This window comes from Varroa jacobsoni, unplaced genomic scaffold (assembly GCF_002532875.2).
Source record: "Varroa jacobsoni isolate VJ856 unplaced genomic scaffold, vjacob_1.0 scaffold_1361, whole genome shotgun sequence".
NCBI classification, from domain to species: Eukaryota; Metazoa; Arthropoda; class Arachnida; order Mesostigmata; family Varroidae; genus Varroa; species Varroa jacobsoni.
Genome location: NW_019214263.1, coordinates 283790 through 298398, shown reverse-complemented (window position 1 = coordinate 298398; position 14609 = coordinate 283790). Strand labels below are relative to the sequence as shown.

Below are 14609 nucleotides of genomic sequence, written 5' to 3'. Positions count from 1 at the left end.
TAAATATCTCAGAGGGCTGAATGCATGAAATCAAGAGACTTTCTCACTGTTTTGCTCTGTTAAGCACGAAGGATTTCGTAGTTTTAAACATTTAGAAACGAAAACGACGACCCTGTTTTTCGACTATCCTAAGGGCCCTTCTCTTGGGGTCCAAACCAAATTTCTCCCGTAGCAGTGCTTCACGCGATAAGAATCAATGAATGGTGCAGCATGTTATTTCATCGCTTTTAGGTGAGCCTACTGTTACAAGCTAGGTGTTAGTGAGCTGAAAGATAAACTGTGATAAAGCAATGGATTAGCATTGTAATGAATAGAAGACATCATGTCGTTCGGCAGAATGGAGAGAAATATTGTATAAAGCTCGCTTCCTGTTGATGAGACACCAGCATGACTTAACAGGCAAATTTTTATTCCGTTTCATTGAATGGCGCTTCAAAGTATACTAACATAAAATTACATGACTGCAGTTGGGCAATTGTTCGTGAAGTATACACACTGCACGTATGAAAAGCTACATAACGCGGTCTTAGCACATGAAATACATTTTTAAGATAGTATTCCTAAAAAAAGATTCATAAAAGGGATCCCTAAAAAAGGATCATAGAACTTATTCGAAAAATACCAGTTGCAAAATATCGTTTGTAATATTTTGACTCACAATTAATGCCTTTATCAAACGAAACAGCATTTTCTCCTCCTGTTATAAAGAAAAGCTATTGTCCATGAAATTCACACAAGGCTATTTTAGATGCATCGTATGTAAAGCAATATAATTTTTTCAGGGTGAAACATAGTCTTTTATTAATATGTACATTTTTCTATATACTTATGATGACACCTGTAGTAGCGTAACACATTATATTATCTTATAGATCTATCATATTATTTGTTAATGGATATTAGTTATAACTATATGTACTATTTACACAGCAGCCATGCCGTTTCCAAAGCTCCGCGTACTCAGTCACAAAGCGTCCACTTGTATACTCATACATTGCTGTTTGCAAATATCCGTAACTGTTATTTACAATAAATATATTTTGCTTTCCCGAGCTTGGCATGACAAGTTTTACAATAAGAAACTAGTCATTAATATGTTTCGCAACGGTGGTTATATTTACAGCAGATACAACTTTTTGAGACACGGCATAGTGATAGATCAATTTTTTCTATTATAATATAAAATCCGAAATATTACTCTATATTGCTTTCAATATAATGAATGTTTGATGTACGCCAGTATCAGTACATCTTGATCTCTTAAAATAATGTTATACAAGTAACAGCTGAGCATACACAGCTGCGATCAAGGTCTCGTATATACATTGCTTATTATTTTAAGTCAAAATTTCATTTGCATTTTATTCGTAGTTCGGATAGCGTAATAGTTGAGACGAACAGAAAAATATGCGTTCAGATAAGAACATGTAATATGTAAGTTGCACTATAAAAAAATTCAAAAAACTGGAAAAACCTCATTCATTACAAAGAGCTTCTACTTCTCCGTTGGTTACTAGTATTAGTTTCTTGTAGAGGAGCTTACGTAGATAGCACTGTACGTATACCAGGAAAAGACCAAACACACTGACTACAAAAATCTTAAATAGTATAAGTGAAATGTTCGGTGTTTCGAGTACCTGGCACAGATACGCTGTTCTTTCTATCAAGGTGACTGATAATATTTATGGATCACTGTGTGGGATAGAGCGTGCCTTGCCTCTCTCAGCATCTCGGCTGCAACTATTTTTCCAGATATAGGCTTCACTATTTGGATACCGTTTACAATTACTGAATTTTTCAAAAATACCAGCTTTCGAAAGCTATATTATCTGACATAATAATAAACAGCATCTAATACCGAGTACAAAATGAAACGGTGGGCTTAGATTTGACTACGTATATTTATACATTTATGCAAATTGTTTTAAAGCCCATGGAGCCCTGGGCAAGAAAAACAAAATAATGACAATTTTTCGGTATTTCCTGCCTAGATATTTCCTCCCCCCTCTCTCTCTCTCTTTCAAATATATATATATATATATATATATATATATATATATATATAATTAAACCGTAACGTATGCAAATTAACGCTCACGTCTCAAAAACTGTGAGAGTTTTGAATATTTATGTATAACAAAAGTACGGAAGAACTTAGCAAAGCGATAGTTTGAAACGGTCTATTGGTGGCATCATATTAATCAACGACTATTTCTAAAATAAGTAGCCAAATGTTAGTTAACTTTTTATACGATATTAAGCCCATAGAAGCCCCAGCGAAAAGGTATGATAATATTATCAGTGTAACCTTGAGCAAGTAATTTCGAAATTCAATATATGCTCAAGAATTTATCATAGTGGATACTATTTCATTATATATATACCGGGTCTGAATTACTGCGTACGCAATATTTGATGGTACCATGCTTCATGTTCATTGACATTCTGATTGAGAAACTTTTTCTTTTATATATTATATCTTACACTGCTCTGTATTAATATGCTTAGTGGTCTTTACTACACAATACTTTGTTTATCCAAAGCAATAAACTCACCGAAACAAATTACCTGAATTCGTCATGCTTCTTCATAATTTGGACTGCACACATATTCCCATATGAGCGTGCCACGTATGGAGAGCACAGCATAGGGCTTTCTGTATCTTTGCTTGTGCGCCAAATTAAGCATAGTCCTGCTACATTTAAGCCATTCTTAGCCTTAGTATTTTTCTGATAAGCGTCTTTCATAACATAGAGGCCACTGTACGATATGAGATCAACTACTTATATTACATGTCTAATTATAAACCGATTCGAATGTACCTAGAAAGCGCACTGTTGTTTCACAGTGCCTACGCACACTGATATTTACCGATATATATTAACACAAAGAGCAACTATGTTTCTTCTCACCCTATTGAATAACAAAATAAATGACTGAACCCGGTAATGTCATAAACCCAGCAATATTCATATTCCAAAATATTTCCTTACCTCATAACATTCATCCAGGAGTTATCAATGAACTAGCGAGCAATTACTAGTGTAAAGCCGTGAGACGATAAGGGCGTAATGAAAACGTAAGCAATAATGTTAACGATTACAGATGAGGTCTGACGAGCAGAAGCTCGATACAATAATGGCTTAGTAAACAATACAAAAAGTATTCAAGTGACCATGAGGATGAGTGAAATAAAATTTAGGCTACGCCCATACGGTGCGCATGTATTTCATTAAGTACATTACCGAAACAATATCTTGCTGCATTTTAAAAAGGTAACCACTTAAGATACAAAGTTGACTGTAATGGTTTTCGTTGTAATGACAACCGTTGCGAAAATAGCTCAACGAATAGGTAATATTCTAACAGTAAATATAGCAATTTTTTTCATCTCACTCCACCATGAGATATTCTAGAGGCATTTCGAGTTAGTAATAGCACATATACACCATTCTGGCATGTCGTTTCTATTCTGTTTCAAGCTATGGACTAGGATTTCAATTCCTCGATATCGTATACAGTTTGACAAACAATGAGCGATTGTAACAGCCTCATTATGCACAGTCCGGGATGCTCTCCGGATCGTGCTTCTTTCATTACTCAAATTAATTACTCAACAATGCCAATGTTTGCAAGGCAGTGTTATGTGTTAGGTATATTTACCTCATTTGGCTTTTAGGATGATTTTATCGGTAGAGCTGCAACGAATGTATTGAGGCATGAAACTTCTCATCTCGATAACTCGAATAATAGCAGAGATTAAAATTAACTTGCAGTAAAAAAAAAATCTATTGATAACATTGCGACAAATATGCTCCCTAATATCAGAATATGAAGCCAAACTTACGCAGACACTTACGTCAGCCAACAAGTGGGCACATTGTGTAATTAGAACGCTACAGAAAAAAATATTGCAAGAGAAAGCGTATGGTAAATAAATGATGACAGCTAGAGATCAAAGGACTGCGACTTCTATATAGCGACTGGGTCGGATTGGATCATAATTTCGATTCCTATCAATTTTTTTGGATTAGCCGGACCGCAACAGCAACTATACTTTATCTGTCGTATTAGACCAAAACGAACTTAAGTTTATGTCCCTCAACGTTAAGCCGGTTACAGCCTGCGCTCCCTGATTGCTCTTAGTGCAAGTTCATATTTGTAAGGACTGTGATAACTACAAGCACACACCCCAATACATTTATATTCTTCGCCAGACAAATCTTTTTCTGTGGTACATAGTGACGAATTATTAGCTACTAGATAAATGTTTCATATTAGTTTAGGTACGACTACCTGTCGTTCCAGGCCTAACAAAGAAATTCAGAGGAGTATGGTACTACCAGAAGATCGTTGCTGGTACTGAGGCACCTTAGAATCTGTCATTTTGAAAATCGCCGTCAGCTGTTCAGGCAATCCGACGTAAAATAATTTGGTAACTCTTTAATGACACTGGCTGTGTATGCCCTGGAATAATTAGAAATGTAATGAAATTTGTCCCGCGTAACTCAATTATAAAAAAAGGTTACGTTCTGACAAACTGAACCTCTGATTCGACAAAAATCACTACTGGCTTAGCGAATAGCACAAGCAGTGCATATCCTAACTTTAATTCGATTCCTAGAAATCCAAAAAAAAATTGTAAAAATATATTTCAGACACCTTAAAATATTTATGGGTATTTACAATATAGAATATTCCAACTAAAAAAATGCTAGATCCATGCTCAGCAGGCTGACATTAATTTAGCTATTACCGCAGTTGCTAACCAACTATAGAACTGCGAAGCACTTTTGTCACTGCGAAAGAAAGAATAGCAGTGAGTGTATGGAAGAGTTGTGGTATTACAGGTATTCTTCCCTAGCAGGTATCCTCCTCACCATTCAGATCAACTCGTACTGTTACTGTTACCCCCTTTATAAGTTTTGACATCGGTTGTTCCCTAATGGAGGAAAAAGGACACGGACTGGTGTGGCCGTTAATAAACACAGCATCATACGGTAATGCTGTCAATAGAACGGTACACATTGTGTATCAACTGGTTTTCTTCCCTGCTGTAAATAGCTTACGAGAATTATTTACATTTGTGAACATGCGAAATGCATGATTAGACAGAGATGGAAAACTTACCAACCCATTCAGCGTGCTCTACTCTTTCCATTCCCACAAGACCTGCTCTGGGATTCCGGCTATTTTCTTGGCTTGTTCAGTGTGTGTTCAATATGTTCACTGCTACCCTGTGTTCGGCAGGCCTATCCAACTGTATTAGATCTCAATTGTACGAGCCTATAATTTGTATTCTTCATTTATAGTAAAGTGGCTGTTTTATGCCTCGTTTGAACAACGTGTTTCCTCTACTCACATCAAGGAAACATGCGACAACACCAGTCTATGTAATGTTCAGTATGATCTCTTCAATTAAAAAAAAAAACGTTCGCATAATACTAGTACTATTACGCGTCAGCAGATTCTTCAGTCTTCAGGCCTTGGTTTAATTATTTTCTTTTGTTGCTAAAATTCGTTCTACTGGTCATCTTGTGCATACCCCAATATAACTCAAACGGACCCATTTGAGATGCATCATTAGATCCATTATATGGTTCATAAGAGTACTCGAATCGTAACTGGATTTTACCGTCTTGATTCTAATATAATCCTTTATTAGCTTGGCAAAACACGAGTTCGCCGATAATAAAGGCTAGACCCAACTGCGGTTCCTGGCGCCGCTTTTTCACCCCAATGTTCTCAGGCCCATTCGACTTCAGGATCATATGCTTCATCGACACCTCGGCCGCTTTCGATAGTACCGGTACCTTGCTGCGCAGCAAGAGATGATAAGACGGAAAGCGAGCTCTCACCACTAACAATTGGGTTTTGGCTTAAAAAACCTGGTTTTTCGATGAGCATCCTTTCAGCGTCTTCAATTGAGTTTATATCCACTCGGACCCGAGCTTCTGCTGGCCCGACCATCGACGGTTCGTATGACACGCCTGACGATGCACCGGTTGTGGTAGATCGTGACCCTCTCCTGTAAATACAATATTAAAGTGAATCATAGTTAAGTATATAGGGCTGGTTAAAGCTAACACTACACACTTATAGCCGTATAAAAAAGCAACACCGTATTTTAAAAGACCATTAGCATTTTTGCTAGAGGATTAAAAAGGCGGAAATTTTAAAGATACAATTTAACGAAGATCTTGTCTCTAAAATTTTGGCCTTGTCTTCGCAAAAGCGACAGTATTGTTAGGTAAAGTATAATTGCATGGGCTGTGTGTACCTTGTATTCCATGTATTGCGTACTGCTTATGCATTTATAATGTGCAAGGTAACAAAATTATTTTGAAGTAATTTTCCGAAGGTTGAAAATACCCTATATGTAATATCTGGAACGCCAGATATTATATTTATCCTATTTAAAATTAATTAGCGACATGCGCTGCTTGCTATGGCAATGGCTGAACACCTCAGCGGTAATTGTTATACAAAAATTGTGTAAAAATTAGCTTACGACATAAAGGGCCCGCTGCAGAATGTCAACAGACCAGTAATCATGAAAAACTGCAAAATTCATGGACCTCTCATGAGCATTGTAGAAAAATAAATCTATGCAAATGCTTTTGCACATTGACAACCATTAATTTTCTTACCTCCCGCATCGGAACTGACCGCAGGCTTTCTTCCTCTGCCTTTCCCTTAAATATAATTAACTCAACGATTCCGAGGTTAATAATGCGTTCATCATAATTTCGTTGTATGCAACGAATTGTAGTATTATTAAGATTCAGTAGCTGCTTGCGCTTTTTAGCCTGATTCTCATTTGACTCATTATGGTTCAGGTAATCGAACTACAGGCCTATTCCTTATAACTGTCGCCTTGGGTAACTCACGTACTTTCAGTTGTCATAATCTTATCTTAATTTTTTCTAGAAAAGAGCTACCGAATCCATATCTGTATTCAAAAAGCCCATCGACTTCTTCTACAACATCGTTTATTTAATTGTTGTAATTTACTTGAACCATTGAAAATAGCTTTTCTATATAAAAAAAAAAAAAAGTACAAGCTTTTTGATTTGTAAACACGAATGTGAACTGCAGACATCAATATCGCTGACTGCGACTCTTAAAGATGTAAATAAATAGGGCCGTGTTCAGCCTAATCTCGATGACATTTTTTTCTGGTGGTTGAGATGACATCTAGCCACTACAAAGCAAGACAAATTTTTTCGAAGTACTAGCCAAGTCGTGGCAGCTGTGGCCACTTCAGGCCATTCCATCACTACAGTTATCGCTAATGCTGGAAAATAGCTCAACCTGTATCGCTACAATTGCGCAACTAGACAAAAAGATTTGTAAACTTCACCCAGTTTCTCGTTGGCCTGTACAAATAATCGCCATTGACAACCATACGTTCATCTACTGTAGGAACATTCAAGGCACACTGCTCTTGAGGAAGAAATCTAGTCGTACATACAATCTGTTCGCATTCCAACTAGGTGTGAACTCCCGGACCTTTCCTGGGATAACGAAACTCGTCCATATGGCATAACATGGACAACCGAGCCTGCAAAGCCATTGTCACGTGCACTTTCGCATAGTCATACATCACAGAGTGCAGTTGAAAAGTCGGCAGAAATCTAATGAAAACTATTTAAAACGTAAACTGTAAAGCTGGAAAAAGTAAAGGTAATAGGAGTTACCACGGAAATATCAAAAGCATCCTTTGGGGAATAATACAAGCGTATTGCTTTAGTCACAATCGAAAAGAGGATGACGGATTTACCTCCACGGAAGGTTTCGTTGGAGGTTCAAAAGAAAATGCAATATAAGGTCACTTGCGGGAAGAGTTCCTTCAGACGTAACGTTATTGTACCACCTGTATACACCTTTGAAAACAATAGATGAGAATTATACAGTATGGTATTAGCTATCCTAACGTCGCGATGTTTCTGAGAATTTCTTTAGCATTCTAGACTTCAACCGAATCGATGGGGGCGATCATTCAATGGGTAGATAATTCACGAATTCAGACTTCAGCGATACCTTGAAGCTGTGGCTTTCTAATGTACCGACATGCTTTCAGTAAACTGGTCTTATGACAACAGTTCAAGAGTGGGCATGTTGCCTTAAATGTTACGACTTCTGAATGGTTTCAGGCGGCTGGCCCTTAGCACGAAACAAAGTGTATTTACCTCCGGTTTCGAAATAAGATCACCTCTCGTCAGCGTGTTCGTAAGTTTAGTATGCAAACACGTTACCACTGCACCAGCACGGGACTGGCATGTTGTTCTTCGTTGGTGTATCGTTCTGTACGCCAGATAGTGACCTACGATTTCACCAGTACTTATTGTATTTTCTGTTACCGTCTCTGCTGAGGGAAAGCAGATTTCCTCGCGGGCCGGTGATATTGGTAGTTATTGATATTAACCGACCGCTGATATTGGTTGACGGCTGTTGGTACAATGCGCGAAAAAATATCTAAGTTCATCGTTGTAACTTGAGACATTCAATCTCACGGTTCGTGTTCATTAGATTTTTGTGTAGGTTCCGGTTCTCTTAGCACATATTGTGATGCTTGGGATGAAATGTTTATAACGTTTGTTTTGTATGATGCTACATCTATTAAAAGTCGATTGTAGAGCAGTCATTCAACACTTGTTCAAAAAATACTGCTCGTACAGATTGCTATAAGCCAATAGTGGCGTGTGTTTAATATAATTAAGGAACGTGCAATCATTAATTTACCTGGTAGGTTGTCCTTTCTTGTGGCAGATGGCAAGCCCTAGTAAGCAAGCTGCGTCACAGATGTGAAGTTTATCATAATACGGAAACCATCCTGGAGGCTGTTCGCCCGATTCCAAAGGTAACATATAAAGATCCTGGAAATTAAAAAAAATTCATTGCGGATTCATTGACTGAGGGTTCAAAATTTGACTAAAAAAACCCAGATATTAACTATTAAGCCATGCCGAGTCAGTACCACCACTGTTGGACTTAATTAAATGGAAATGCTCAATCACGAACCTTAACCCTTGTGTGCTTCATCTCTTGAACAACGCCTAGACGACTTCTTGCTTTTAGCATGCGGATGATTTCCAACAAATCATCCGCATGTCCTTCGTCTGTGGATGCGGGTTTTACCCGAACAACGATGATATCTTTGTTTGCATGCTTCAATCTAAAAATCAATGAAGAACGTTGAAAATGACATTTCGTTAATGAAGATCTCATCGTTATCACGAATCATGGCGCATATGTGCGGAATCCAGATTTATTCTCTCGAGGCGGGGCAGTTTGATTCCAATTACTGGAAATTTACTTAAGACTTCAAAAAAAAATAAAGATATTAAATGCATTTTTTAGATAGACAACCTAAATCTAAGTTCAACATTGAAAATATGAATATGAAGTTCAACATTGAAACCCAAATGTATACTTTCTGAGAATATAATTTAAGGATATATTTTCCCTGTTTTGTCTTTGATACGTTTTTAATTAATACATGTATATAGAGATGAGCTTAGAATCTTTTTTAGCAGTTTATTTAGCCGTACAGTCTGCATACTGCATGATTTTCACTTAAATATTTGAGTGAGAGTCTTAGTACATATAAAAGCAAGATTCTTTAAACTAACTATATCACTTAAATTAATTCAAATAGGCTGCTTTTCTAAGAAACACCAATGTGCCCTTTCGAAGAACAAAGCATAGAAAAAAGGAGCCCTACCTAGCGAGATAATCCTTGACACCAGCGGGCTGGATGTTTCCACAAATGACGAGGCTGTCGGGAAGGCCAATTTCGAATCCGGTATCGACCGGACCGGCCGCATGGGATATCCTCGCCGAGAAATGAGCAGGGTCCATTCGTATGGCGCCCTCCCAAAGAACTGCCACATCCTCAAGCATATTTGGGGAGAGCGGTAGCTCTGCAGATTTTTCATCGCCACTACATTCCTCATCACCGTGCGGGTTCGTGAGTGCAAATGGTGAAGCCGACGACGTAGATGACGTGCACCGTTCGAGTGCCCTCACCTTTAACAATCATGATGAAAAATGAAGCAGGATGATCAAAATTACATTCATGAATGTATATTTTAACTTTTCTCAAAGTTTCACTATTAGTAATCATAAATTTTACCATATTCATAGAACTGGCCATGCATTATACAACATTTGCTTACCAAATCCAGCATGTGGTTCAAAAAGTTAACTCGGTAAATTTTCATTAGAGATTACATGAAGTCCTGTCAGTGCGTAAACTTTGCGTAACCTAACTTTGAATAAGAAATCAACAGAGCTGTTTCCATTTCTCTCATGCACAAGGAAAACGTAATCATTTTGACGAGTGAGTGAAACAACTTACCGTTCACTCATATAACTGTTTACTTAGCGCTGTGTGCCCACCAAAAAGGCCACATATAATCAGCTTGAACTGCATCATACTGGATAGATTCCTTAGCGCTTACAGCACTACTAGCTTAAACAACAACGAAAAAGGGCTAAACTGCGAAAAGAGTGCGGTTGCTTAAGTAGCACAATTTAACTTTGACACACTAGCTTTACATACTGAACATACTGTTTATAAAAACGACAAGCATATTCATTTTGCGACTTTTACGGGATGCTATATATAGAGGAAGATGATCTAGTCTGTTAAGTTATCATTGTAAGCACAAGACAGAACGGGAGCAAAATCAAGGCAAATGGTCACACCAATCACGGTGCGATGTCAAAGATCTTAATGAGAAAAAATAATTCTTCTATTATACTTACTCGATCGATGATTTTCTGGGCCCGCTCAAGTTCACGAGTGTCCATTTTGTCTTCTTTGTCTCCTACCTTAAACGTATCTCTGTTATTGTGTTCTCGAGAATCCCGTTGTTTCTGTTCCTTGTCCGATGCCTCTATCGACTGGAAAATGTGGTATGATGCTACATTATTAATGCACTTTGGTCAAATATTGAGTTCAATGACTTTTTTAAAAGACATCTTCTTTAAACACAAAGAAAACAATAATAAGCATTGTTACAAATTGTTAATGATACGTTGTTTGAAAAGAACCTTACCTGCTCAATGACACCGGCTCTACCTAAGTCATTTTGCGCTCTTTTGTAAAATACTGTCACTTTATCTGCGTCCCGTAAGTGAAGACGATGGGATGTGAGCAATGAATAACCCTAAGGTCGTATTGCAAATTGTTCAAGCTATCACACTAGTTTTGGCCCTCAAATATCTGGTGGGTACGTTTTTGTAGCCAATTCAGCTATTTTTATATAGGAAGTTTCTCTGCAGTTTGCCGAGGCTCTAGTATTCAGATTTTAACAACTGCGTTTCAGACTAAATGGCATGTAGCGCTTCCTGTCTGGGTGTATACAGTTTTAGCATGAAAAGGAATAATTGGCGACAACACTTGGCTATTTCATGTTCAAGCGCGAAATCATGCAAGTATCTTTTTCAGATATATTTGCGACCTCTCAACGTCAGTGTCGTTCACTGAGCGTATGGTGTAGCGAGAGCTAGTTTTGAATATTTTCATTGAACAAATTTTTGGCAAAGGCCATAACGCTCCTAAGGCATTGCCTACCAGGGATCGCGTTCAGATTCGCTAACTATTTTAAAGCTAAACAATCGTAACAACTATTTCGTAGTGTATTGAGGAATTGTCCCTTTGCTACTCTATATATAAATACTACTTATTTATAGCGCGTCCTTACCTCTTACAATTGATGATCTATGAACGATCGTTAGAAACATAAAATACGACCAGCTGCACTAACTCTCGTAAACACTCTATGGAAATAAGCACTCGTAAATTTTCTCATTTATATGATTGCCTAATGTACTGAGTGTTGCTGCCCATACAAGCACTGACCCTTCGAGTGGAAGACTCCTTGTTATTGGGTAGCCGTGGTCTGTCTAAAACGGGTTTGTCTTTGTCCTTATCAGCGGAATTTTTGCTTCCCGTTTCTTTCCCATTCGTCCGTTCCCTAGCACATTTTCTGTTCCTGTCTTTGTCCTTTAACCTGGCGTCATTTTTTTCGTTATTCCTGCCACGTTCTTTCTCCCGTTGATTGTTAGCTTTCTCTTTTTCTTTGACAGTTTTTTTGTCAACTTTTTTTTCTCTACTGCCATGATAGTTATCCTTTTCTGTTATCCTTTCTCCCACCTTGGTTCTTCTTGAGTCTTTATTTTTTTTTTCAGATGGACCCCCGCGGCATTCATCGGCCAAAGGAGCAGCATCGGCCAATAGCTGTAGAGCATCCTGGAATTATTTGTAGTACGAAACATTTATTACTCCAGAAGCGTATTTATACCTTCTAGGAGTTCCTATTAAATTAGGGAATACGCAAAATAGAGTAACTATTAAGTAACTGCTTATGAGTGAGTACTGCATCGATGCTGCGATATAAAAGGAGTTTGAAGTTTCATATCTTTGACACTACTGTCGGAAAAAACGTGTTTCACCAGTACTGAGTGCGTAGAATCTATAGAGTATGCAAACACGCGCTCAAATATCCGTATTCGTTTGTAAGAAGGCATTATATGTGTATATATACTGTTACAATTAAATAATCAATGAGACGATATTTGACTGACCTTATCCGTCACATTGATTGCGGCCTCCTTCTTGTACAGCTCCAGGTTATGTTGCGATTCACGTTCTCTCCAACGAGCCATTTCAATACTTAATTCATCGGGGCCCATTCTGGTATAAAACACATCACATTGATTTCAAAATGGCCTTAGTGCGCTAAGCGACTGTAAGAATGGATGCCAAGTTTACGTATCACTATTAAACACGATGTTTGACATATATCTAATCGTGTTTTGGTGAAAATACTCTATCTTCTACTCACTTGACTAGCTGCGTTGGCTCAATTTCACCACTGACGACCCGGCGCCATAATTCATTCTTAGGATCTTTCATATTGAAGCACAACGAACGAAACCTGTGAAGCGGTTAGAAAAAAGTAACACGCCCTGATTGGAGCAAAGGAAATAAGGATCTTTTTTTAATACACAGCAAAAAGCTAGTGTACAAGAGTAACTCCAATGTGATTTACGAGTCTATTAACGTAATGCCACCGGTAGAAAATATTCCTTTTAATCCACTTTAGTTGAACCAACAAAAATTACAGGATTAGTTTTATTTGCAGATCCAGTTATTTTTCAACATTTTCGAAAGACGTATCAAATTTAATAATTTATGATATTGTGTAAGCAATTAATTAACAATTTTAAGGGTGCCCAAGGAGAACCGTGTTTAAATAAATAAAAGCTGTCTTGATTGAATTTGGTGTAAATGGCAGAACGCACAAATGTATAGTAATTTACCTCATTGACAAATTCGAACAGGGCCGTGATACGCATACAGACGTGACAGGGGGTCTCTAAGTAGTACATGCACCTACAATTTTGTTTTTCTTGGGACATTTACACAACTACTTACTTAACCCTATAATTTTTTGCGACGCCCGCGCAATGTGTCCACAAAGCCCTCTCGATGTTCTGTGCAAGAGATGTAGCAGCATCGCCAGCATGATCTCCCAATTGTGGCTGTGAAGTGCCTTTTTCATTTCTACCTTCTCTTTCACACCTTTCACGAACAATACGCGCCAAAGCATTGACTCCGTTTCGTCGAGCATCTTCGTTGGTGCTCTGCAAACAAAAATGCTACTATCTTGAATTTTTATTGCGTGTCACTCGTTCAAATTCAGTGCGGTTTTGACAACTAGGTCTTTTATTTCTGATATTTCATGAAATGCGTGCTCCGTTTTCGGCCTCTTGTTTTTGTTGAGAGACGTAATCAATAAAGATGGTGCTGCAATGAGCCTGAAACGTTTTCAAAAAAGTAAAATTCTAAGTATTCCGGCCATTTGGTTTGCAATCAAACTGATCTAAAGGTAAACTAACTAGGTTCTCTACTATACCTGCTGCTGGTGCCCAGATATTTGCAACTGGGTTTGATGTTGCTTAGACGCTGGTGTTGATGTCCATGCGCTTGATTGCTGAAGTTGCTTCTCCCCGCTAATGACGATAGCATTGCCACTGTCAGCACTGGTTAAGCTTCTCCTTCGCTGTTCTATTCTAGGCTTATTTGTTGGCACAGGCGATGATTTTTTGGCGATAACCTGAATAAACACATATGCCGTTAGAATAGAATCGGTCACACCGAAGGTATGCTACCTCAAATGGCACCGCAGATTTGGACGGCTCTTCAAATGGTGCCGATTTAATTATATAATTGAGTTGAAATTTTCAGACATCAATAGCAATCTTCATTTTTTCTTCTTCACTTTAAGACCCTTATCGACAGCAACTCGATTCCTGACAAGACTAAACGCCTTTCCCTGTTTGCTCTTTTACCCTGCATGTCCTTTCAGTAAGCAATCTATTATCAAGATCTATTGTTTTGGTCTAGCTCGAGATAAGAGCTAATTACTGCAGTTCCCAAATGAGACTAGTACGAGGCCGCCACAAAGGTGTGCTGTTCTCACTATCCAACGATCATATTTACATTCATAACGTTCGTTCTATTTTAAATGCGTAATCTAGTAAATTTGAACATGGTAAATCTCTTTCTAATTGCTTGCGGTAGTTATCTACGT

At 37.9% G+C, this 14609-nt stretch overlaps 1 protein-coding gene across 3 annotated transcripts in view; it reads right to left on the bottom strand.

The window, feature by feature from the left end:
- Positions 1 to 773: 773 nt before the first annotated feature.
- LOC111269180 (uncharacterized) overlaps positions 774 to 14609 on the bottom strand; it is a 53698-nt gene continuing 39862 nt past the window's right edge. For all 3 annotated transcript variants that reach the window (XM_022848592.2, XM_022848594.2, XM_022848593.2), the window contains 10 exons: positions 13932 to 14132; positions 13451 to 13659; positions 12858 to 12950; positions 12598 to 12706; positions 11873 to 12262; positions 10774 to 10911; positions 9728 to 10032; positions 9025 to 9178; positions 8746 to 8879; positions 774 to 6028 (listed from right to left, as the gene is read on the bottom strand). In XM_022848592.2, the coding sequence (XP_022704327.1) occupies positions 5746 to 6028; positions 8746 to 8879; positions 9025 to 9178; positions 9728 to 10032; positions 10774 to 10911; positions 11873 to 12262; positions 12598 to 12706; positions 12858 to 12950; positions 13451 to 13659; positions 13932 to 14132 (2016 nt within the window). In that variant the 3' untranslated portion in view covers positions 774 to 5745. The remainder of the gene's footprint in view (positions 6029 to 8745; positions 8880 to 9024; positions 9179 to 9727; positions 10033 to 10773; positions 10912 to 11872; positions 12263 to 12597; positions 12707 to 12857; positions 12951 to 13450; positions 13660 to 13931; positions 14133 to 14609) is intronic.